The 23,516-nt window shown below is 44.1% G+C and overlaps 1 protein-coding gene across 2 annotated transcripts in view; it reads left to right on the forward strand.

Moving 5' to 3' along the window:
* LOC122735283 (netrin-4-like) overlaps positions 1–23,516 on the forward strand; it is a 60,602-nt gene that overhangs the window by 8,695 nt on the left and 28,391 nt on the right. The window contains exons 3-4 of one of the 2 annotated variants that reach the window (XM_043976666.1): positions 4,958–5,493; positions 14,917–15,180. In XM_043976666.1, the coding sequence (XP_043832601.1) occupies positions 4,958–5,493; positions 14,917–15,180 (800 nt within the window). The remainder of the gene's footprint in view (positions 1–4,957; positions 5,494–14,916; positions 15,181–23,516) is intronic. The other variant, XM_043976667.1, reaches the window with a different exon arrangement.

A 23,516-nucleotide genomic window follows, 5' to 3' on the forward strand; every position in this document is an offset into this window, starting at 1 on the left:
TCCTTCGATTTCTTTTTTATTCCAGGGATATCCTTCAGGCTTTGAAAGTGGGGTGCTTAGAGCATCGGCTTTGGAGTCTGGAAGATTTGAGTTCAAATATGGCCTCAGACCCTTACTAGCTGTGTGACCCTGGACAAATCACTTGATTATGATTGCCTTAAAATTTTTTAAGAGAAAATGGGGTGTTTTGTGTAAATGGGTGGTTGGAATTGTCTCCATGCCCTTCCCTCAGTGAAGTGCTGAGAAGAGGAAATATGGATGTCAGTAACTATAGAGGTTGGGGAGGGTGTCAGGTTGACTTCTTTTGTTTTTTGTTTTTTGGGGTTTTTGGGTGAGGCAATGGGGGTTAAGTGACTTGCCCAGGGTCAGACAGCTAGTAAGTGTCAAAGGTCTGAGGCCAGATTTGAACTCAGGTCCTCCTGAATCCAGGGCCGGTTCTCTTCCACTGTGCCACCTAGCTGCCCTAGGTTGACTTCTTAAACCAATGTTAATGACTCACCGAAGGTCATACCATTAATCAAGGAAGTACAAGTAATTGAGCAGCTGTGGTCTCTAGCATTTTTGCTTGAAGAGAGTTTGATCAATATTTGGTGCTCACCATGGAGTCTGGAGCTTCCTGTCCAACTAACTGATTTATCAAGAGCTGACATTCCCAAGGTTTTACAGTTTATGAGGTCTTTTCTTCATAGCAGCTCTGGAAGCAGAGGTATACTAGTAAATGTTTAACAATCACCTCGGGGTAGAGGGAAATGTACCCACCACACACTTTTAAGTTTAATCTGTATTATTAGCATTTTCCCAATTATTTTCTTAAGTATAGTTAATCAATAAAACAATAAATCAAGCCCTGATTTGTGACATTTGCTCATTTCTGAGGCACAAATGCTTAAAATGAAATGAGGGATGAGCTGGTTCCATCACACCCTTGCCTGTAAAGTAGAGAATGCAAGCATCACCCCCATTTTATGGGAAGTGTAAGTAATTTGCATAGAGAGAGCATTTGCAATGGGAGGAGAAGGTGTGAAGATAAGGATAGACCTCGTGTAAGGGCCCCATGGCACTTGACCTGAGTCTTTTTTTTTTTTTTTTGCGGGGGCGGTGGGGGTTAAGTAACTTGCCCAGGGTCACACAGCTAGTAAGTGTCAAATGTCTGAGGTCAGATTTGAACTCAGGTCAAAGGCTGGTGCTTTATCCACTGCGCCTCGTAGCGGCCCCTCTTGACCTGAGTCTTGAAGGAAGATTTGAAAGGTAGAGATATGGAGGAAGTACACTCTAGGTACGACAACCCAATGCTCTTTCTACTCTACCACACTGCCTCCCAACTTAACTCAACAAATGTCTGCAGAACACCTACTGTGTGCCTCACCCTATTCTAGGTTCTTAAATATTTTAGAAAAGATGACTAAGTCCTGCCCACAATTCTGAGTTCCTTGTGAACTTGAGAGATGTTATACCCATGGACCAACTGAAGGGAAATGCTGGAGGGAGCATCCTTCACAGGCTCATAGGCTATAGAGCTGTAAGGGACCTCTGAGGCCATGTAGTCCAACTCATTTTACAGGTGAGGAAACTGAAGCCTATGAAGATTAAGTGACTTATTCAAGGTCACCTAGATAGTAAGCATCAGAAGCGGGCTTCAAATCTACATCATCAGACAGCAGAGTCAGATGCTTGCTCTTCTCTAGTAGGCTAGTGTCCTACCTTCAGTACAAACAACAGGTACTGTGGGAGACAGGAAGGGAAAAGACCACACTATGGCTGGTTATCAGAGAAGGATTCATCAAATCTTATACTTGAGTTTAAAAAAAAAACCAACAGCATCACTAGTACAAGACAGGGAGAGTATGGGTAAACAGTGATTCATATAAAAAGATCCGGGGGTTTTAGTGGACTATGAGAAGGATATGAGAGAGGCAGCTGGGTGGCACAGTGGATAAAGTACTGGCCCTGGATTCAGGAGGACCTGAGTTCAAATCTGGCCTGAGACACTTGACAATTACTAGCTGTGTGACCCTGGGCAAGTCACTTAATTCTCATTGCCCCACACAAACAAACAAAATGTTATCGAAAGGAGGATATGAGAGGAGAGTATGAGATAGCATCCAGGAATGTTAATGCTACCTTAGTACACTGTCACTGTGCTGTGACCTGGTCTCAGAATCCATCTGCAGCATTGTATTCAATCTGGAATGCAGCCTTTTGGGTTGGATGTTGATAAACTGGGCAGCATCCAGAAGAAAGCTGCCTGATTGGGGAAGGGACTAAAATTCATGCAACATGAGGCCTGGGTGATCTTGGAAATGATAAGACTTATGAATGTTATTGTTACTATAGAAATTGTTCTACTGGTTCTGCTGATTTAATTCTTAATCAATTTATGAGAGTGTTCAAAATTATTTTTATAATATTGATGCTATAATGCAAATTGCTCTCCTGGTTCTGCTTACTTCACTCATCAGTTCATACAGGAATTCTCAGGTTTCTCTGAAACCATTCCCTTCATCATTTCTTGAAACACTATAGTATTCTTTCACATGCATATACCACAACTTATTCAGCCATTCCTTGATAAACAACTTTGAAAGATGTAAACTACAATCAGTACAATGCTTATCCATGAGACACATACACACTAAATATATGTATATATTTATATATCATATGTATATATGTATGTGTGTATATAATGTATATGTAAGTATATATTGTTATATTATGTATATATACATGCAATAGTTTATAGATGCTCACAGCAATATATTTATATATTAGTGGGTGTGTCTCTGTGTGTGTTTGTGTAGCCATTGGGAGAATCTGTTTTGCTTGATGGTGCATATTTAATGTGTTTCCTTTTCTTTCTTTCTCTTTTTTTTTTGTAATTTGGTGGGAGAGGAGAAGGGCAGAAAATAGATTTCTGTTCATTTTTTGAAACTCAGGGTTGGGGATTGCTACAGATGGAGAACATTGCATTCACTTTCAGATGAGATCACTGTATTATTAGCTTTACTTAGTGATAAATCACAAAGTGATTTGTAAATACTTGTAATGTAAAATAAAGCATATCAACAAAACTTTTTAAAATCATTTCAAGAAAGAAGCTAAAACAGAGGGAGCAGCTAGGGGGTGCAGTGGATAAAGCACTGGCCCTGGATTCAGGAGGACCTGAGTTCAAATCTGGCCTCAAACACTTGACACTTACTAGCTGTGTGACCCTGTGTAAGTCACTTAATCCTCATTGCCCTGCAAAAAACTCAAAAACCCAAACAAACCAAAAACAAACAAGAAGCTGAGAGAGAGAGAGAGAGAGAGAGAGAGAGAGAGAGAGAGAGAGAGAGAGAGAGAGAGAGACTAGCTGCCTTCGAGTAGCTGAAGGGTGGTTCTGGGGAAGAGGGGTTAGGTTTACTCTATTTGGCCCCATAAGGTAGGACTAGGAATCGTCAGGTAGAATATGAAGAAAGGCAGGTTTTGACCCAATGGAAGGAATGTTCCTAGTGCTTACAGCTGTCCCAGAGTGCAGTGGGCTGCCTAGGGAGACAGCAGGTTCCTCCTCACTGGTGGTCTTCAAGCAAAGACTGAATGACTACTTGTGGGTGGTGCTTAAGAAATGTCTGTTAAACAAATGAATAGTTTGGAATCAAAAGACCTGGGTTTAAATCCCATCTCTGACACTTATCTGTGGAATCCTGGGCAAACCACTTAATCTCTTGGTAAAATGATACAAGTGGAGAATCACATGATCTATCACAGAGGGCTGTTGTGAGGAGAGTATTCTGTAAATTGAGAAGTATCATGGATGTCAGCCCTTATTAGTAAATTTATTCATTGGACAGGATTTGAGCACACTCTTGTTTAGGTATGTTGGACTATAGGAATCCAACCAAGGTGCTGGGATTCTGTGGAATGCACCTTGAGCTGGGCCTGGAAGGATGGATGGGATCTGGAGAGACAGAGAGAAGGGGGAAGGGTGTTCCTGATGTGGGGAACATTGAACAAAGGCATAGAAGGAGGAATAGGGGCTAGGGAGAAGAGGGGTTGGAACAATGAGGATGCTTTGGCTGGATGAAGAGGGGCACGAGATGAGATTGGAAGGGTAAGATTATGGGGATATCAAATGCTAGTCAGAGGAGTTTAGACTTGACACTGGAGACTTAGTGAAATTGGGAAATTGGCAAAGCATTGTCTGTCAATCCCAACCTGACTTTAGGAATCTTTCCCCACTCCCATCCCCCTGCAGGCTCCCCCTTCCTGGCTCTCATACAAATTTAACGTTAGTAAATTTTCTACCCTCTACCTTCTACTGCTCCATGGGAATGCTGGTCCTTGGGCTTTCTCTCCCAAGGGGATTTGTACCCCCAGTCTCTTCTCTTAAGAGAGGTTCTGTCTCCCAGAGAAGGAATGTTAAGTCTTAGCCTATAGTCAAAAAGGCCATCCTCAGTGACGATGAAACCACCCCATGGAGGCTGTCAGGCAGTTACCTATTCCTCCTAGATCTAAAACAAGCCCAGAGGAGTTGTAAGCTCATGAACAATAGAGCCAATTCTGGGCTTTCAGGAAATTGGGTCTGGGGTAGGCCCTGAACCAGGAAGGAGAAGATATGGGCTCTAGGTATGGCTTTGCTATTCTGCTCATTAGTACCTGTGTGACCCTGGGCACCTCTCTTCTTTTTTACAGCTCTTGGATTTCTCCTTTACTACATACAGACATTGCTTGGGTGATTTCTTATTCTAAATTCTAAAGGCTAATTCCATCTCTATCATCCTATCTTATAACATTTTGTGTTCTAAAGTTCTTTTTAGTTCTTGTATTCTATAAGACTTTAAACCAAATACTCTTTAAATGGGGATAAGAAGATGGAAAAATATTCATGGCTGTGAAGGGTAGGGGCAGTGAGGAAGTGACCTGACACTAAATCTGACCTATTTTTTTGGGGGGGGGTGATTTTGTGTTGTACATCCAGGGAAGTTCCAAACCTTTCACTGTGACCACCATGCCTGCAACCCACCCGTGGGGAACCTTGCCACTGGAAGGACCCCTATCACATTCACTACCTGTGGAGAAAGTGGTACAGAGCTCTCCTGCTCCTACCTGGACCAGCCTCCCTTCCCCTCCACCACCTTGAACTGTGGCCATCTTCAGTGCACCAAGTGCAATGCTCAGCAACCCAATAATTCCCACCCACCATCCTCCATGACGGATGACGTCTTTAGCTCTCCCAACACCTGGTGGCAGTCAGCTCCAGGTATCTCACGAGAAGAGATTCGTCTGGACTTCGAGACAGAGTTCTACCTGACTCATGTCATTGTGGTCTTTAAGTCTCCCCGGCCTGCTGCCATGATCCTGGAGCGTTCCCAAGATGGCGGACGTACCTGGAGGCCCTATAAATATTTTGCCACCAACTGTACGGCAACCTTTGGGCTCCAAGATGACCTCATTGAAGAAGGCTCCCTTTGCACATCTAGGTATTCGGATTCTATTCCTTGTACCAGAGGTGAGGTAAGTGCCCATCTATTAGTTCAGCACTCAAAACCCTCTATAATCTGACTTCAACCTACCTCTTATCTTCAGTATAAGCCTCCAGTAAGTTTGGTGTCCTTAGGATCTCTTGCATAGGCCATGCTCATTACTGCCTCCCCTTCTTAGCTGTTGTTTCCTCCAAAAGGAATCCCTGACCACCACACCCAAACTCATCTCTAAACGCATCCTATGATGCCCATTTTCTTCTTGAAGATTTCCTCCATCACATCTGCCCACACTGAGTTAGCTCCCTTTCCCCTGCACTTCTGTTCCCCAGACTGTTCCCAGGCTCACAAATTCAACATGTTGGTTTTAAGTTTATAGCACTTCACTGTTGCACTGGCGTTTGAATCTTTGTCTTTTTCCACACAGTTTTGTAAATCCAGGTTAATATTCAACTAAACAAAGGGTTGCATGATCTCTCTAAGGCCTGAAAACCTCAGCCCATGGTTGAATTCAGTTTAATGAGCATTTGTCACACCTTGTGTGAGCCATTGTGCTAGGATGGGCATATAAAGATGTTTAAAATACATATCATCCACTTGGCATTTATGAAATATGATACCAAATGAATATTGATGATAAAGCATTTATTAAATACTTATTATGTGTCAGACAGCAGCAACATCTTAGCATTTATATAGCTCCTCAAAGTTTGTGAAGTGTTTTACCCCATTGGACAGATAAGGAAACTGAGGAAGACAGAGATTAAGTGACTTGTCCAAGATCACACAGCTAGTAAGTGTCTGAGGCTGCATTTGAACTCAGATCTTCCTGACTCCAGGCCTAGAACTCTATAGTTTTCTGACTGTCACAGAGTTATATGGGGCAAGTTCTGGGCAGCATTGTAAAGTCAAGGAGATTTGTCTTCTAGGTCCCTCCAGATCTCTTCTCCCTGTTCTCTTACTCCTCCTTTAGGGTGTCCCCACCTCCTCACATCCACTCCATTTGTCCATGTAGCCTACCCTCTTTAAAAATGCCCAGTGCCCTAAATCTTTTCTTACCCCCTCTACTCATTGATGTGTTATCCTTTTTTTCTCTGCTAGGTTGCAAGGGTTGGACAACTACTTGTCACTTTTACACAACTTGGTGTAAAATCTGAATGGTACATGTTGGAATGTTGTAGTGGGAGATTCCCAGTCAGTTATGGATTGGGCTGGTTGGTGGCTAAGATTCCTTCTTATTCTCAAGTTTTGTGATTCTGGGGCTATAGGCATGACTAATTCTCACTAAATTGTTGCCAGTGATCGTGGCCCAAGGCATCCATTGACCCTTAAAATGGGGCTTCCAATGTCTTAACCCAAAGACTTGATTTTAATCAGGGAAATTTGGAGCCATCTGCAGGACTTACTCTATATTTGTTCATTTGTGTTTTGCCTGTGGGACTCTGGTTATTAGTTAACAAATGTTCATTGGATAACCTACAATACTCTAGGATTGGATAACCATTGCATAACCTAGGATCACAGAATTGGAAAAGATGCCAGAGGCCATCCACTCTAACCCATATGGAATTCAGGATCTCCTTCTTCATCCTCTAAGAGGTGATCCTACACTTTTCACCAGAAGGCTTTCATTTAAGAAGAATCTACTCCTTCCCTTTGCCCTGGACAAAACCTTTCTAGTTCCTTCAAATGATCCCTGTCTAGCATGATCTCAAGGCCCTTTGCCATCCTGGTTGATGAATAGTCCCTAGCTTATCTATATGCCCTTCCTAAAATGTGATATCAACATTCTAGATGAGATGTGGTCTGACTTGGTCAGAGGACACTGGACCCATTCTCTCCTTAATCCTGGATACTTAGCCTGAGATTGTTCACTGCCATGTCTCATTGTTGACTCATTGAGCTTTCAGTCCACTAAAACCCCCAAATCTTTTATATACAAATTGTGAAAACTCCCCTCATCATGTACATTTTTAAGCAATCAGGATTAAGTGGCTTGCCCAGGGTCACAAAGCTAGTAAGTCTCTGAGGCCAGATGTGAACTCAGGACCTCCTGACACCAAGGCTGGTACTCTAACCACTGTACTACCTAGCTGATTCTCATCATGTACTTCGGAAATTGATTTTTTTAAAACATGACTAGGGGCAACTAGGTGGCACAGTAGATAAAGCACCGGCCCTGGATTCAGGAGTATCTGAGTTCAAATCTGGCCTCAGACACTTGACACTTAATAGCTGTGTGACACTGGGCAAGTCACTTAACCCCATTGCCCCGCAAAAAAGAAAACATGACTGTAGGACCCTTATATTTATTCCTATTAAATTTCATGTTGTCAGGAAAATGTGATTGTTGTGGATGGAGAGATGACCTTGAAGCCAGGAAGACCTAAATTCAAGCCTCCCTCCGGCATATACTAGCTGACTCTGGGCAAGTCATTTCCCCTCTTACTGCTCTAGGCAGCTTTCTAAGACTACAAATTGCAAAGAAGTTACCCACCAGTTCTTATCTCCTGTTCCTATAAATTTAAGAATGCTTATGCCTTTAAGCCATTGATAAAAATGCTACCATGGACAGATCCCCAAGGCATTCCACTACAAGACCACCCTCCAAGAAAATATAGAGACATTAATGACTACTCTTCTAGTCATTCAGCCAGTTCCAAATTCACCTACCAGTACTATTCTCTAGACCAGAAATGTCAGACAGATAGCATGGAACATTATTGAGTTCTGAGAAAGCCTAAACCATATTAAAATGTAATTTGGAAATATTTAACAAAATAAAAATTCACTAGAACATAGATAATGTTCATATGTGGTTTTCTAAGTCAATATGTGGTTCACAGGGATCTTATGTATGAGGTTTAGTGGCTTCAGTTTCTATATGAGTTTGACACCACAGGTCTAGCATATGGGTCTCTGGCTTATCCACAAGGGGAGCACAAATCATTGTCAAATGATTTGCCACAATCTAGAGCTGTATTTCCAGAATTCTATTAATTTACCAGTCTAGTAGCCCTACCCAAAAAAGTTGAGGAGTTAGTCTGGCATGACTTGTTCTCAATGAAGCCAAGGTAACTGTCAATAATCTTCACTTCTCTTGCTGGGGAAGGAAAGCCATCCTTTCACCCAACACATTTTAGATTTTTTTTTTTGCCAGGAATCCAATGTCTGGCTGGTCTGAGTGCCAGCATCCCCTACCAAAATAGAGCCACAAGGCAGGTCCCCTATTCCATTATTTGCATTCCCCTGGGCACCAGAGCTGCTAATTCAGGGAAGATCCTCTGATTCTGGTTCCAGAAATCAAAGTTAAGTTCATCAACTTAATCATTTGTAAGCTCTACTCCTCCCCCCACCCTTTTTTTTTTTTTTTGAGAATTGAACATGTACTCTCCTCCAGCCCTGCTCCCTAAGATTTTTAACTCAGCAGTCACAACCACCAAATCTGCTACCTTTTGATATATTCCTGTGTAGCCCTTTTGACTTGAACTCATCAAGGGCAACCAAAGGTTCTTTCATTATCATTCCTCAGGCTCACCTTGGGTTTTAACTCCTTCTTTTACTTCTTTTCTTCTCCTTCTCCTTTTCCTCCTCCTCCTCCTCCTCCACCTCCTCCTCCTCCTCCTCTATTTCCTCCTCCTCTTCCTCCTCCTTCTTCTTCTTCTGCTTCTGCTTTCTTCTTTTTTCCTGAAGATTATTCTCTTTGGCAAAGAAAATGGAGATAAAATTAGTTGAGTACTTTGGTCTTACCTTGCCATCCTCCTCTTTTCTCTGGGATAGCTAGAAACTAAAAGCTTTGTTTGTGGCTCACAGTATTCACTTCCAGCCTGGGCTCTTTCTATATTCTAGAGCCCCTAATTTTATTCTTATGGGACCACACTTTGCTTTTACACTCATTTTGGTCATTCCCATTGCTTCCTTCCAGCTTGTTCTAGACACTAAAGCTAATATAATATAATATAATATAATATAATATAATATAATATAATATAATATAATATAATATAATATAATATAATATAATATAATATAATATAATATAATAGCAATCCATTTCCTTCCAAAGACACAGAATTCTGTTCTCTTTAGCGTATTCCCCCTTTCTAGCCAGGATCTCTTTGACCTTTACAACATCTCACTTACTTTCCCCCAAAACTACCTTACCTATAGACAGGTAGATGGCAAAATGAATTGAGCACAGACCTGAAGTCAGGAACACCTGAGCTCAAGACTAGCTTCAGACATTCACTAGCTGTGTGACGGTGGGCAAGCCACTTAACCCTGTTTGCCTCAGTTTCCTCATCTGTAAAATGGGGAAAATAATATGTTGTTGTGAAGATCAAACGAGATAATGTTTACAAAGCATTTTGCAAACTCTGAAGTGCTGCCTAAATGCTGGGTATTAGCATCATGCACACCTGTCAGAGCTGGAATTTGAATCTTCTATATCATTTTGTTGTTGTTTCTCAGTCCTTCAGCCATGTCCAACTCTATATCACCCCATGGACTTTGTCCATGAGGTTTTCTTGGTAGAGATACTGGAGTGGTTTGCCTTTTCCTTCTCCAGTGTGTCCCCATTTTGCAGATGTGGAAACCAAGACAAACAAGGGGAAAGTGACTTGCCTCTAGGGCCACACAGCTAATAAGTGTCTGAGACTGGATTTGAACTCAGGTCTTCCTGACTCTGGGCCCAGTACTCTATCTGTTGCAGCTGCTACTCTAAGTAGAGGAACCCAATACTGTAGAGCCAGAAAGATGCTATGAAATGGTGTCAAGTGTAAGGATGGCTGGGGGCCAGGAGAGTGGGAGGAAGGGTAGAATGGGACAGGCCAGTAACAAGCAGAAAGGTGGGGGGATCTGCCAATCGAGGAAGCTTGAGCACTGAAGCAATTTCCTGTCTTAACTCCTAGGCTCTACGTGGTTGGGGAAGGGGAGGGAAGGGAAATCCCACCAAAGCGGGTCTGAATCCTCCAGATGGGCAGCACTCAGTGGAAATGGGGAATCCAGGCTCAGGACATCCCCATCAGTTCCTGTTAAGTATACCCTGACACCTGGAGCTATTATAAAGGACCAGACACTTGGGATAATCCCCTGTGGGGCTGTTTGCATGAGACAGTGCAGGTAAGCCCAGGAAGAGCCATGCTTTCTGCCCCGTCTCTCCTCTTCCCTTTTCTGTGAACCAGAATCAGAGGATCTTGCCCGAATTGGCAGGAGGGCAGCTCTGATGCCCAGGGGAATGCGGGCAGTGGACCGGGGGACCTGCCTCTCGGCTCTGCTAGGGTAGGGGATGCCGGACCCCGGAGCAGCCAGACGTCGGCTTACGGCTGCGTGGGCTGGTGGAATGTGGACAGCTGGCCTCTGCAGCTGGTTCTGTTAGCTCATGGCTCCCTTGGCCTGGGGAATGTCAAGGCCCTCGGTGGTTTGCCGAGGGTACGTGACTGCTCGGGTCCCGGTGAGGGAAAAGAGGAGCCACCACAACCCACGGGGGCTCAGGAGGAAGGCCCTCATGGGCTGAGCGGCTTGATCAGGTGAGGGCTGGTGGCTGTATCAGGCCGTCTGACTGGGATTTGATGGAGTCAGCCCCACAATAGAATGATCTCTGGGGCATCAGCCGACACCCCCTCCCCCTCTCCTCTGGGCCCTAACAGAGCACAAAGGAATGGACAAAATATTTTCTATGCAGCAAGTTTTTCAACTTGCCTGTCCACTTGAAAAAAATGCAGAGATAGAGAGGAAGGGAATCTCTATGAAATCAATGGCAGAGCTCTCAGTCTCATGGGCCAGAACCCATAAGAAAGAACAAGCCCACCTCTCAGGTTGGAAGAGACCTTGGAGGACAGCCATTCCAAACCCTACGTGAACAGAAATCCCCTCTGAGATATCTCTGACAAGTGTCAATATCCCAGGGTGTAAGGGCCAATCATGGACAAGTCACTTAACATACCTTCTGCCTCAGTTTCCTCACCTGTTAAGTAAGGGGGTGTTGGCCTAGATGACGTCTGACCTAGGATTCTGTCATTCTAGGAGTCAGGCTCAGAGCTGAAGTTTGAAATGGATAGGACTGGACCTTGATGTTGTTATTTAGTCACTTTTCAGTCGTGTCTGACTCTTTGTGACCCCATTTGGGGTTTTCTTGGCAGAGATACTAGAGTGGTTTGCCATTTCCTTCTCCAGTTCATTTGATGGATGAAGAAACTAAGGCAAACAGGGTGAAGTGACTTGCCCAGGGTCACACAGATAGTTAAGTGTCTGAGGCAAGATTCAAACTCAGGTCCTTCTGACTCCAGACCCAGCACTCTATCCACTGTGCCACCTAGCTGCTCCAAAAGAGAGGCTAAGAAACTTGCCCAGCTAATTAGTGTCTGAGGATGGATTTGAGCTCACAGTTTCCGGATTCCAAGTCCATCACTCTATACACTGTACTATCAGCTGCCCAAAGAATTTGTGTAAGGCTACCCTCCTACACACAAATATAATATGCAGCTTCCTATGAGGAATTTTGTTGTTGTTGAGTTGTTTCAGACTCTCCATGACCCCATTTGAGGTTTTCTTAGCAAAGACACTGGAGTGTGTTTTGCCATTTCCTTCTCCAGCTCATTTGACAGATGAGGAAACTGAGGCAAATAGGGTTAAGTTGACCTCCCCAGGGTCACACAGCTAGTAAGTGTCTGAGGCCAGATTTGAACTAAGATCTTCCTGACTCTAGGCCTGGCATTCTAACCACTATGCCATGGACCTCGATACCCTAGACCTCGATAAGTCATGGCTAAAGTTAGTAAACCAAGGTAAATGACATGAACATAGTGAGAAACAGTGCTGGAAAGGGGCCTGGATTCAAATTCTGTCTCTCCTACTGATAAACTCTATGATTTAGGGCAACTCACTTGCTCTCTCTGACCTCAGTTTACTCACCTGAGAAATGAATGTGTTGGGCCAGCTAATCTCTTAGGTCCCCTCAAGCTTGTGAATGCCAAGCTTGGGAGGCAGGAGACCTGGGCTCTCATCCCATCCCTATCAAAAACATTCACTGTGTTCCTCTGGGACCTCTTTCTGGGTCCCAGTTTCCTCCTCTGAAGAGGTGGGGGGACTGGGTGAAATGATTCCAAGGTCGCTTCCCGCTCCAAGATTCTCTAAAGAGGAATTAAGCCCGGAGAACAAATGTTGCTGAGTGGGCTGGCTTGGTGACAGAGAGTGTGCATGGTATGTCAGCCCACCCTCCGGCCCGCCCTTGCTATAAAGGGCCCTGCTGAGCCATAGAGTCCAAGCAGAGTGCAAGACTGGGGCCTGAGCTCATGTAGACAAAAATAGAACCCCCCGATCTGGTCATGACTCAGAGCCCCGGCCAGAGGCTTTTGGGGATGGAGGGGGCTCTTTTTCCTCTGGGAGCCTGGATGGAAGGAGGGGATGGGCAGGGGGAGGGACGGAGTTCAGAGCTGTTCCAAGGGGAAAAAAATGAGGCATTCCTCTGTCTGGGGCAAAGGACTGGAGATTGGCAAAATTGGATTTTTATGTTCCCAGCCTCCTTTCTCTAGGTCTTCTCTGAATAAATGCTTGGCACATAACCGCTTAATAAATGCCTTTTTTATTCATTCATTCTTTTTTTCCTTCCCTCCCCCAATCCCTCAGCATCCTTTCCCTCTCTCCCTTCAGGTTCCTAATGACCCCCTTCTCTTTCATTTTCTCCCTCCCTCCCTGTTTCCCCTTTTATATTTTTCTCTCGGAAATAATTTGCCATTTAGGCCTGAAGATGAGCGATAGAATCCAAATCCACCAAAACCCAAAGGCACCTTAGATTAAGCTCAATAGGCTTCTATTCAAAGGGAATCTGAGGCCTGGAAAAGGGGAAGTAACACCCAGGGTCCCCCCAGGAGCGAGAGAAGAAGCCAGGTCTGACGTTCCCAGGAGCCAGCAAAAGGCCTTAGAAATCACTGGGTTTATTTAATCTCTTCATTTTAATGGCTCAGGACATTGAGCCACAGAAAGATGGAATCTCTTGTTCAAGGCCACAGAGCTAAGTGAGTCAGTCACCTCTGATGATTCTATGTCACAATATCTTTCTTGTCTTGGTTCCTCACCCCCATTCAGACCCTCAACATCTCATCTGCACCGTTGCAATAGACTCTTAATTGGTCTCCCAGCCTCCAGACTTCCCCCTCTCCAGTCCTTCCCCCACACAGCTAGAATATTGGTGTTTGTACCCCCAGCTCCTGGCCCATGGTAAGTACGGAAGAAATGTTTGTTGAACTGAGTTGGGTGCATTCTGGTGCCCGGGCTAGTAGCCTTGCCACTGTACTGGGCTCCTGAATTGTAGTGCAGGCTTCTCTTCACTTTATTTAAGTAGATATGTTGCAAACGCCTCTGGGGGAGTTATTTTAGCCTTATCTGTAATAGTGGCATGGAAGGCTTTGCCCTTCTTAAAGGAATTTTAGGCATCTGTGAATGAAGTGAGGGAGAGATTGGCTCAGTACAACTAGGGGGTGCCATGGTGCACAGAGCGCTGGGCCTGGAGTCAGGAAGACCTGAGTTCAAATGTGGCCTCAGGCAACTTACTAGCTGGGTGACTTTAGGCAAGCCCTTCTGTCTGCCTGCCTCAGTTTCCTTATCTGTAAAATGGGGATAATAATCACCTATCTCCCTGGGTTGTTACAAGGATAAAATGATATTGTATTTGTATAGTGCTTTTGCAGTACATAAATGTTATTCTTATTATTCTTGTTACCAATAATAATAATAATAATCATAAATTATATTGTTATTATGACAATACAATATGTTATGATACAACATGATAATGATATAACATGATATGATAGTTTAATATTATTATATTATCCTAATACATAATAATATCATATATTATCATATTATTGTTATCCCTAGTTTTGCATGACTGCACATGTATAATCTATATAAAATTCCTTGCCTTCTCAAGGAGGGGGGAGGAGAGGAAGGGAGAAAAAAATGAACTCAAATTTTTTTTAATATTAAAAACTTGTTTACATGAAAATGAGAAAAATAAAATAAAACGATGATGATGGATGATGATGATGATGATGATATCATGCGGGCAGCCTATTCTACCTACTGGAAAGACTGCTCCTAACCAAGAATAAACATTACTTAGGTCTTGACTCACAGAACATCTGCACTGAAAAGGGCCTCAGATATCATCTATCCTAACTCTTTCATTTTTACAGAAGGAAACATTGAGGCCCAGAGAAGGGAAGTAACCCAACCAAGGTCAAATAGCTAGTAAGTAGGAGAGCCCTGATTTTAGCCCAAGTGTTCTGGCTGAATTTTGTTCTCTTTCTACTCTCTCATTGGCTTTCAGCACATATTAGATGCCTACTAGGTGCCAGGCAGTGTGATAGGGGCTTGGGGGGGGCATTTACAAATGCCAAATAAGAAGTCTCGCCTTTGGGGAGTTCCCATTCTATTCAAGCAGCTTCATTCCTAGGTCATCTACCGGGCGCTAACTCCGACTAACCAGATTGAAGATCCTTATGGCCCCGAAGCCCAAGACTTGCTGAAACTCACCAACCTCCGTCTTCAGCTGCTAAAAAGGCAGGATTGCCCCTGCCAGGGGGTGAGGCCCCTGGAGAAGCCCCATCGGTTCACCCACTACGCCATCTACGACCTGATTGTTCGAGGAAGCTGCTTCTGCAATGGACATGGAGAGATGTGTCAGCTGGCCGAGGAGACGGGGAGCTCCAGGAATATGGTGAGATGTTTGCCTGAGCTCGGTGAGGTGGGGATCCCGGCTTGTCTGCCCGCCTGGGGAAGGAGTGTTAGTGTGAGCCGGCCTTAAAGGTTCCTAGTGTGGAAGGGAGGGCAGAGGGCTTCGTGATGGTCAGGAATGGAGTGGGGGGAGGGGGGAGGGGGAGGAGGAAAGCCTGGTTGATGGGAAGGATCTCACACATTGCTTGTTCTGGCTCATCTAGGACATAAGTCTAAGCGCACACACTCGTTATATGGCTGCGTTCATGCCATTCTCTCAGGCTTCTCCCCCATCTTTCTATCCCCTCTCAATTTTGGCAGGTAGTGTTGGATCATAGGATGTTAGTGCTGGGAAGGGGCTTAAGCATGAAACGTTAGAACACAGAAAAAAGGACATTAGAGCTGGATGTGACCTTGGAGGTCACCTAATCTAACCCTCACATTTTACAAGGAAGAAATTGAAGCCCAAAGAGGGCATTTGGTCAAACCACTGGGACATAAATTTGCTGGTTCCCAGCTAACCAAGTAATCACCTTCATCACCATCATCACCACTGTCACAATCATCATCACCATCACCACCATCATGTCATCATCACCACCACCAGCATGTCATCATCACCACCACCAGCATGTCATCACCATCACCACCATCATGTCATCATCACCACCACCATCATGTCATCATCACCACCACCATCATGTCATCATCACCACTACCATCATGTCATCATCACCACTACCATTATGTCATCACCATCACCACCATTATGTCATCATCACTACCACCATCATGTCATCATCACCACCACCATTATGTCATCATCACCACCACCATCATGTCATCATCACCACTACCATTATGTCATCACCATCACCACCATCATGTCATCATCATCACCACCACCATTATGTCATCACCATCACCACCATCATGTCATCATCACCACCACCATCATGTCATCATCACCACCACCATTATGTCATCACCACCACCACCATCATGTCATCATCACCACTACCATTATGTCATCACCATCACCATCATGTCATCATCACCACCACCATTATGTCATCACCATCACCACCATCATGTCATCATCACCATTATGTCATCACCATCACCACCATCATGTCATCACACCATCATGTCATCATCATCACCACCAGCATTATGTCATCATCACCACCACCATCACCACCATCACCATCATCAACCCTACCATTCATAAAGCACCTCAAGGTTTGCAAAGAGCTTTATAAATATCTCATTTGGTCCTGGGAGGTATCCTTTATTATCCCTATTTTACAGATAAGGAAGCATTGGCTGAGAGGTTAAGGAACTTGCCCAGGGTCACACAGCTAGTATGTGACTGAGGCAGAAATAGAACTCGGGCCTTCCTGACTCCCAAGACTTGTGAGTGATTTGTCCATTTCACCACCCAGCTGCCTAAGAATTAGATGATAAATCAGGTGCTACCCTAAACTTCTGTTCTCTGACAAATGTAGACGTTCCAACTCCAGATGGTGAAATATGTAAATTATGCCAGGGAGGAGAAAAACAATGAATTCGTTCAGAGGGGGTGGGAAGCATTCTCTGACTCCCAGAAGACAGGTCCAGTGACCCTTTCTGAGGGCCAGCAGCACTTTCACAAGCTTGGGGGCAGTTTCTCCTTTCCCTTAGTGGCTGTTGGGTGGAAATATTTGGAAGAGGTTTCAGTGACTCATCCTTGTAAGAACATGAGGAAATATACTGCTGTTGGTGTCATGGAAAGAGTCCTGGATTAGTTATGAGGAGACTTGGCTCCTAGTTATTGCACGATTGATAGAGCCCCGAGGTCAGAAGTCAGGAAGATCTGAGTTCAAATTCGACCTCAGACACTCACTAGCTGTGGGATGCTGGGTGAGCCACTTCACCGTTCTCTGCTTCGGTTTCCTTAAATGTAAAATGCGGGTAATAGCAATAACCTGCCTCACAGGGGTGGTTGTGAAGATCAAATGAGATGCTATTTGTAGAACTCTTAGAACAGTACCTAGCACATAGTAGGAGCTTAATAAATGTTTGTCTCCTTTCCTTCCTCTGTCACCATTTCACTGTGTGGCTTTGGGTCAAATTTCCTCCACTGTAAATGAGGTGGGATTAGACAAACTGCAGGAATTTTTTTAGGGTACAATGACCTTCCTCTCTACGATTCCTAGTTTATTTGTGTCCTTTCTAAAAGATGGCAAACAGAATTGAATGTGCTATTTCACTAAATGATTGACCTAAACAGAGCAAGGTACAGTGGGGCTGTTGTTCAATTGTTTTTCAGCCATGTTCAACCCTTCATGACCCCATTTGGGAGTTTCTGGGCAAAAATACTGGAGTGGTTTGCCATTTCCTTCTCCGGATCATTTTACAGATGAGGAAACTGAGGCAATCAGGGTCAAGTGACTTGTCCAGGGTCACACAGCAAGTAATGTCTGAGGTCAGATTTGAACTCACATCTTCCTGACTCCAGGCCCTACTCTCTTATCTACTGTACCACCTTGCTGCCCCACTGTGGGCCTATATCATGGATCCCACATCTCTTAATTCAACCTAGGATGACATTTATTCATTTTTATGTTTCTATAGCACATTTTTTTACATATTAAGTATCCTAAAACCCCCAGATCTTTCATGATTTCTGTCTCGTCATGCCTCCCTATCCTGAACTTATAAAACTGATTCTTTTGAATGCAAGTATTAGACTTTACATTTATCTTATTATCTATCATTAGACTTTACACTATTATTATTTCATCTTAAGAAGCAATCTTGAGAGGCAGGATGACAGTGAATAGAGAGTTCAACCCAGAGTCAGAAGGATCTGGGTTCAATTCCTGCCTCTGATAAAAGCTGGTTGTGTATTCCTGGTCAAGTCACTTCACCTTTTAGTGCTTCAGTCAACTCTCACAGACTATAAATTGCAGAGTAGATTTCAGTGTGCATTGGTGGAGGGAATTTTCTCACTGGGAGTTCCTTATACTAGTGAAGTCATGGGTCTGACCAAAAAAATTACCTTGCTAAGTTTTGTCCAGTGCCCTTTCTCAGGGGTTGACAGACCAGAGCCTGTGGGCCAAATCTGTTCCACCAACTGTTCTCATCTAGCCCACACATTAAGAATGGTTTATGCATTTTACAACACTTCCTGAATGAAGGTGATCCTGGGCAGTATGCTGAAGCCTCCTTGGACCCATCGTGGAATCTGTAGATTGTCCTTTTAAATCACCTGCAATGATAATTGTGCTGGGAGTGGTACTACATGGTTCATGGCCCTAGAGCATCTCCAGCAGGTGGGAAAAGACGTGTTTTTAAGGTAGTGAGCAGTGGTTTTCCTGTCTCTGTATCCCCATTGCTTAGCAGTCCCTGGTCCATAGTAATTACTAAATAAATGTTTGATGACCTATTGACTTTTCTAAATGCAATCCAACTCAGTCTCTTCTCTTTGAGAGGCTGAATGGGATTATGGGTAGAGCATTAGCTCTGGATGAAGGAAGACCTACCTGGGTTTGAATTCTACTCCAGACACTTAATATGTTACCCTGAAAAAGTCACTTCAGCCTCAGCTGATGTATGTAAAATGCAGCATTGGTTTCAATTATCTCTATGAATATCCTCCCTAATCAATTCTGGGCCCAGCACATTGTCCATTTGTAATACTTGTTCATGATATATTTATCGATAGACTAACTTAATGGACTGCTTATCCAGCTACTTGTTATAATCTGGGCAATATTCATTTTTCATCCACTTTGTGTTTCTGGTGCAAGTGGTTAGGCTGGTCTCTTTAGAATAAACATTGGTTTTTATTGAAATAACCTATTATGTTCTAGGTAGTCAGTACAATATTATTTGCAAACAGGCACACGTGCAAAATCTCTCCATCAACAGGGAATTTCTTTTCCATTTGTATTTTCTAAGACAGGCAAGTTGATAGTCCTGAAATTATCTCAAATTTAGTCCTTCTGTGCACAGGTTTATGAGGGGAAGGTCATGAGGTACCTCCAATTCTCCCTTCTTATGTTTTCAGATAGAAAGAAGGGAAGTGAACAGAGCTGTGTCCGAGCAATATGACATTCAGTAACCCAAAGCAGTCTCTTTGTGGTGGGGTAGCTAGAACTCCTGAGATACTAGGTCCAGTTCTATTTTCCCACTGAGCTCCTCCCTTGTTGGAAAGAGCAGAAACTTGCTCTTAGCAGTCGCTCTATAAACAAGCTTGTGTTACTGGTTACTGTTAAGTTCCCAAACATTCCTCTCTGCCCAGTGGGGCTATGGTGACTGAGGACTCTGTCACAAGGCCATTCCTGGCACCAGTTTCTAAACAGAGGAAGAAACACGGCAGAACTTTTGTTGTGCTCCCTGGGGACCATCCTGCTGCAAACGACGGAAATATCATAGGCAGAGCCAATGAATCTGACAAGGCTGTTTGCCAACTGGAAAGCAAAGGAGACTTCAACTCAACTGCCTCCAAGAGGTGCCAGGGACATGAGAAGAAAAGTGAAATGTAGCCTGCTCTCAAGGAGCTTACATACTATTGGAGAGACATGCACAAATAAGTACAAAATATAAGCAAGATACATTATTTGGGGTAGGGAGAGGCACTTGAAGTTGCAAGATCAGGAAAGACTTCATGCAGAAGATATCACCTGAGTAGAATTTTGAAGAAAAAAAAGGGACACATAGGTGAGGGTACACTCCAGCAGGGAGAACGGTCAGCACAGAGGAAGACAGGACCTATCCCTAACTCTAGCCACTGATTTCACTCACATGATGCTAAAGACAATCACCTCCAAAATGGAAGGAACAGAAAAATATGCCATAGAGAAATCACCAAGGAGCCTTGGCATGATGTTCTAGGACTTCTGTGATCCTGCTTTTATAGCAGGTGGGGCAGCTCAGGAATCTTGGCTGCTGGGATCAAAGTAACCCAAAAGATTTTAAAAGGGGGAGAGGACTCTCTCCCTGTCTCTGGCTGTCATCGTTTTCCCATCCTTAAGGTCACAGGCAGGGAGTCTTCCCAAGGCAGGTTCGAACCTGGAATATTCCAAGCACAGAAGTCTCTAGCTATGTCGGGGGTATTCAGACCAGGGCTTGAGAATGAAGGGTGAAGTCACCAGGGAGAAGGAGGTATGATCAGGCAATACATAACCTGTAGGACCAAGAAAAAGAAGACCAGAAAAGCCAGAAATTTTTCCCAATGACATCTAGGCTCTAACCTGACTCTGGGTTTTACTGCCTCCCCAGCTGGTTGGTTCCATTTTTGAATAATTTTCAGCTTTAGGAAATTCTTCTCCATGCTGGATTATACTTAATTATTTTTCACCTGGGGTGTTCAAGGAAAAAGTGAGGATACCTCAGAACCTGAAAACAACTTCTGTTTTTTTTTTCTCTGCCTAAGGGTCAAAGGTTTTAGGCAACAGCTGCCTGGCATGGTGTCAGGTCTGTGGCTGGGCTGATGGCACAAAAAGCAATTGGCCACCTATGTGGAATAATTTCGGGAGCTCCTGGAAAATTCCTGTTCCTTACTCCCATCCAACAGATCCTTTAAAAATCCTCCTCTACTTACTCATGGATGCTTGAAATCCCTTGCACAGGCAACAACAGAGCCTTTCCTTCCTCCCAGGATCAGAGATGAGACTGAGAATTCCTGTTCTCCTGGAGGAGGGGCAGATCACAACACCCCCTCCCCCCACCATGATCTTGTCTTTCCATAAACTCTTCATCCAAGTGTTCTAGAAGACTTCCCCTGGGTATGCTGACAATCAACAGTTATATGGCAAAAGTCTGCCAAGTTCTTGACTTAACATTATCTCATTCTAGCCTCACAACACCACCATGAAGTAGGTTCTGCAGATACTGTTATCCCCATTTTATGGATGAGAAACTGAGGCTTAGAGAGTGACCTACTCATAGTCAGCATCCTCTCCATTAGCTCAAGCCTTCTATAAATGACTGGTGGTATAGCCTTTCCTGAGAGTAGGTCTAGGGTCTAGGGGAGGGAAGGAGGACAAAGATGTAAGTTAGGGAGTATCTGAAGGATGAGCATGTAGGCACAAGGTAACTAAGGCATTTAAGGGACTCACCCAAGGCCACAAAGGTAATGAGTGTCAGATATAGGATTTGAACCCAGGTCCTCTGACGCTGCAATCGGCAGTCTTTCTGCCATACCAAGCAGCTTAGGAAGGATGGCTGAAACCACTGAAGACAAACCTCCCAGGTTTGAATACTTTGCAGACTGTGGTCCTGGGTTATGGGCCAGAGCCTTTGTTTTCCTATTGCCCTCAGGCTAGGTGACTTGGCCCCAGTTCTCCTCACCCTGCAAATAATCTGGACTTTCCACATGCCTCTGCAGTCTGCAGCTAATCCTTGAGCTGAGTTTTCACCCTATCTGATCCAGCTTGTGCCAGGGTGGGTGGCCCCCAAGGCTGCTGTTCTCGATGATGATGCAGAAAACACACACACACACACACACACACACACACACACACACACACACACACACACACATACACACACTGGCCTGGAAGGCAGGCTAATGGGATCTGCCTTAGGAGAGACTGGTTTCCCTCTCCATGAAGTTTTTCAGTGGGTCAACATAGGGTGACCCCTTGTCTGGGATATGATAGAGGGGATTCTCATTCACATTCAGATTGGGTCAGATGGCCTCTGAGGTCATTTCCTCTTCTGAGTCTCTGTGTTTCTAGCTGGAACAGGGATGGCAATGCCCTTTGGGGACCTTGGGGAAGAAATCACAACAGTGACTCATAAAAAATTGAATTAGAGACCATGGGAACCTTAGAACACCTTAGAACTCATCAAAACAGAGGAAGACACTGAGGGCTACGGAGGGGAAGTGACCTGACCAAAGTCTCACAGCAGGTTAGTGGTAGAAGTGAGGCTGGAGCCCATATCCTTTGATGTCTGATCCTCCATTCTCCTGAGTTGGAGCAGCAGCCCCAAGATAGCTTTCCCTTTGGTATTTCAGCACTTTTGGTTCTGGACAGAACCAGGAAGCAGAATTTAAGTAGAGGGGAGTGGGTGGGTAAAGGAAGGAGGACTTGATGAGGATCACAGATTTAGAGCAGTGAGGGTCCTTACCTGTCATATAGTCCAGTGATTCTCCAACATTTTGTGCTCATGGTACATATTGCCCTTGTGGATAGAGGGAGGGATGTTGGCTAGATTTTAGGGCAGTTAAGTGGATTCTAAAGTGGTTGAATGAGTGAATCCCCGAAGCAGTTATTAATGGTTCCAAGGCAACTTGGAAGGGAGATGGCTGGTGAAATGCCCCCAAGGACATGGGGGCCTTGATCCCATGTTGTTCAACATTTTCATCAATCATGTGAATGAAGTCACAGAAGATATGCTTATCAGAGCTGTAGATAACAGAAATCTAAGAAGGATGGCTAATAGGTTGGATGACAGGCTCCAGATCCTAAGATATTTCATCAAGTTAGAATGATGGGCTGAATAGAATGAGATGACATTTAGTAGGGAGAAGTCTACAGTTTTACATTTGGGTACAAAAAATGCACTTCACAAGTGACAGAAGGATTGTCATGTGGAAAAAGGATTAGACATATTCTTCTTAACTGCAAAAGCTGGAGAGGAAGTTGCAGAGAGCCAGATTTCATCTTCTTTTTCTTTTTTTTTTTTTTTTGCGGGGCAATGGGGGTTAAGTGACTTGCCCAAGGTCACACAGCTAGTAAGTGTCAAGCATCTGAGGCTGGATTTGAACTCAGGTCCTCCTGAATCCAGGGCTGGTGCTTTATCCACTGTGCCACCTAGCTGCCCCAGATTTCATCTTGATATATGGAAACTCTTCCCAACAGAATTTTCCAAGGGCAGAATGGACGGACTACTTTGGGAAATAGTGGGTTCTCCTCACTAGAAGTCTTTCTTCAACACAGTCTTGTTACCAGTGTTCTAAATGTGATTCTGGATCAGACACAGGGGTCAAGCTAAATGGCCTCTGAACTTCCAACCCTGGAATTTGGTAAAGTGGTTTCTGCTTTCTAAGCTTCCGTTTCCTCTTCTGTTAAATAAGGGAGTTGGACCAGATGATTCTAAGTGTCCTTCGAAGTCTAAAATCCTACTGTGTTCTAACTTGAGGTCACAAAGCTAGCAGCAAGTACCCAAACTGGCAGCAGCATTCCGACCTTGAGGTCTGGTGTTCTTTCTTCCATAAAGGGTCAAAATAAATTTAGATTAAATTAAAAAGCCCAATAAAATTTGCTCATTAATCTCATGCACCCTGTTCAGTCCTAAATGGAGATACCCAAATCCTCAATTTAGAAAAGAGAGATGAGAACCTAG

Source organism: Dromiciops gliroides, chromosome 1, assembly GCF_019393635.1.
Source record: "Dromiciops gliroides isolate mDroGli1 chromosome 1, mDroGli1.pri, whole genome shotgun sequence".
NCBI lineage: Eukaryota > Metazoa > Chordata > Mammalia > Microbiotheria > Microbiotheriidae > Dromiciops > Dromiciops gliroides.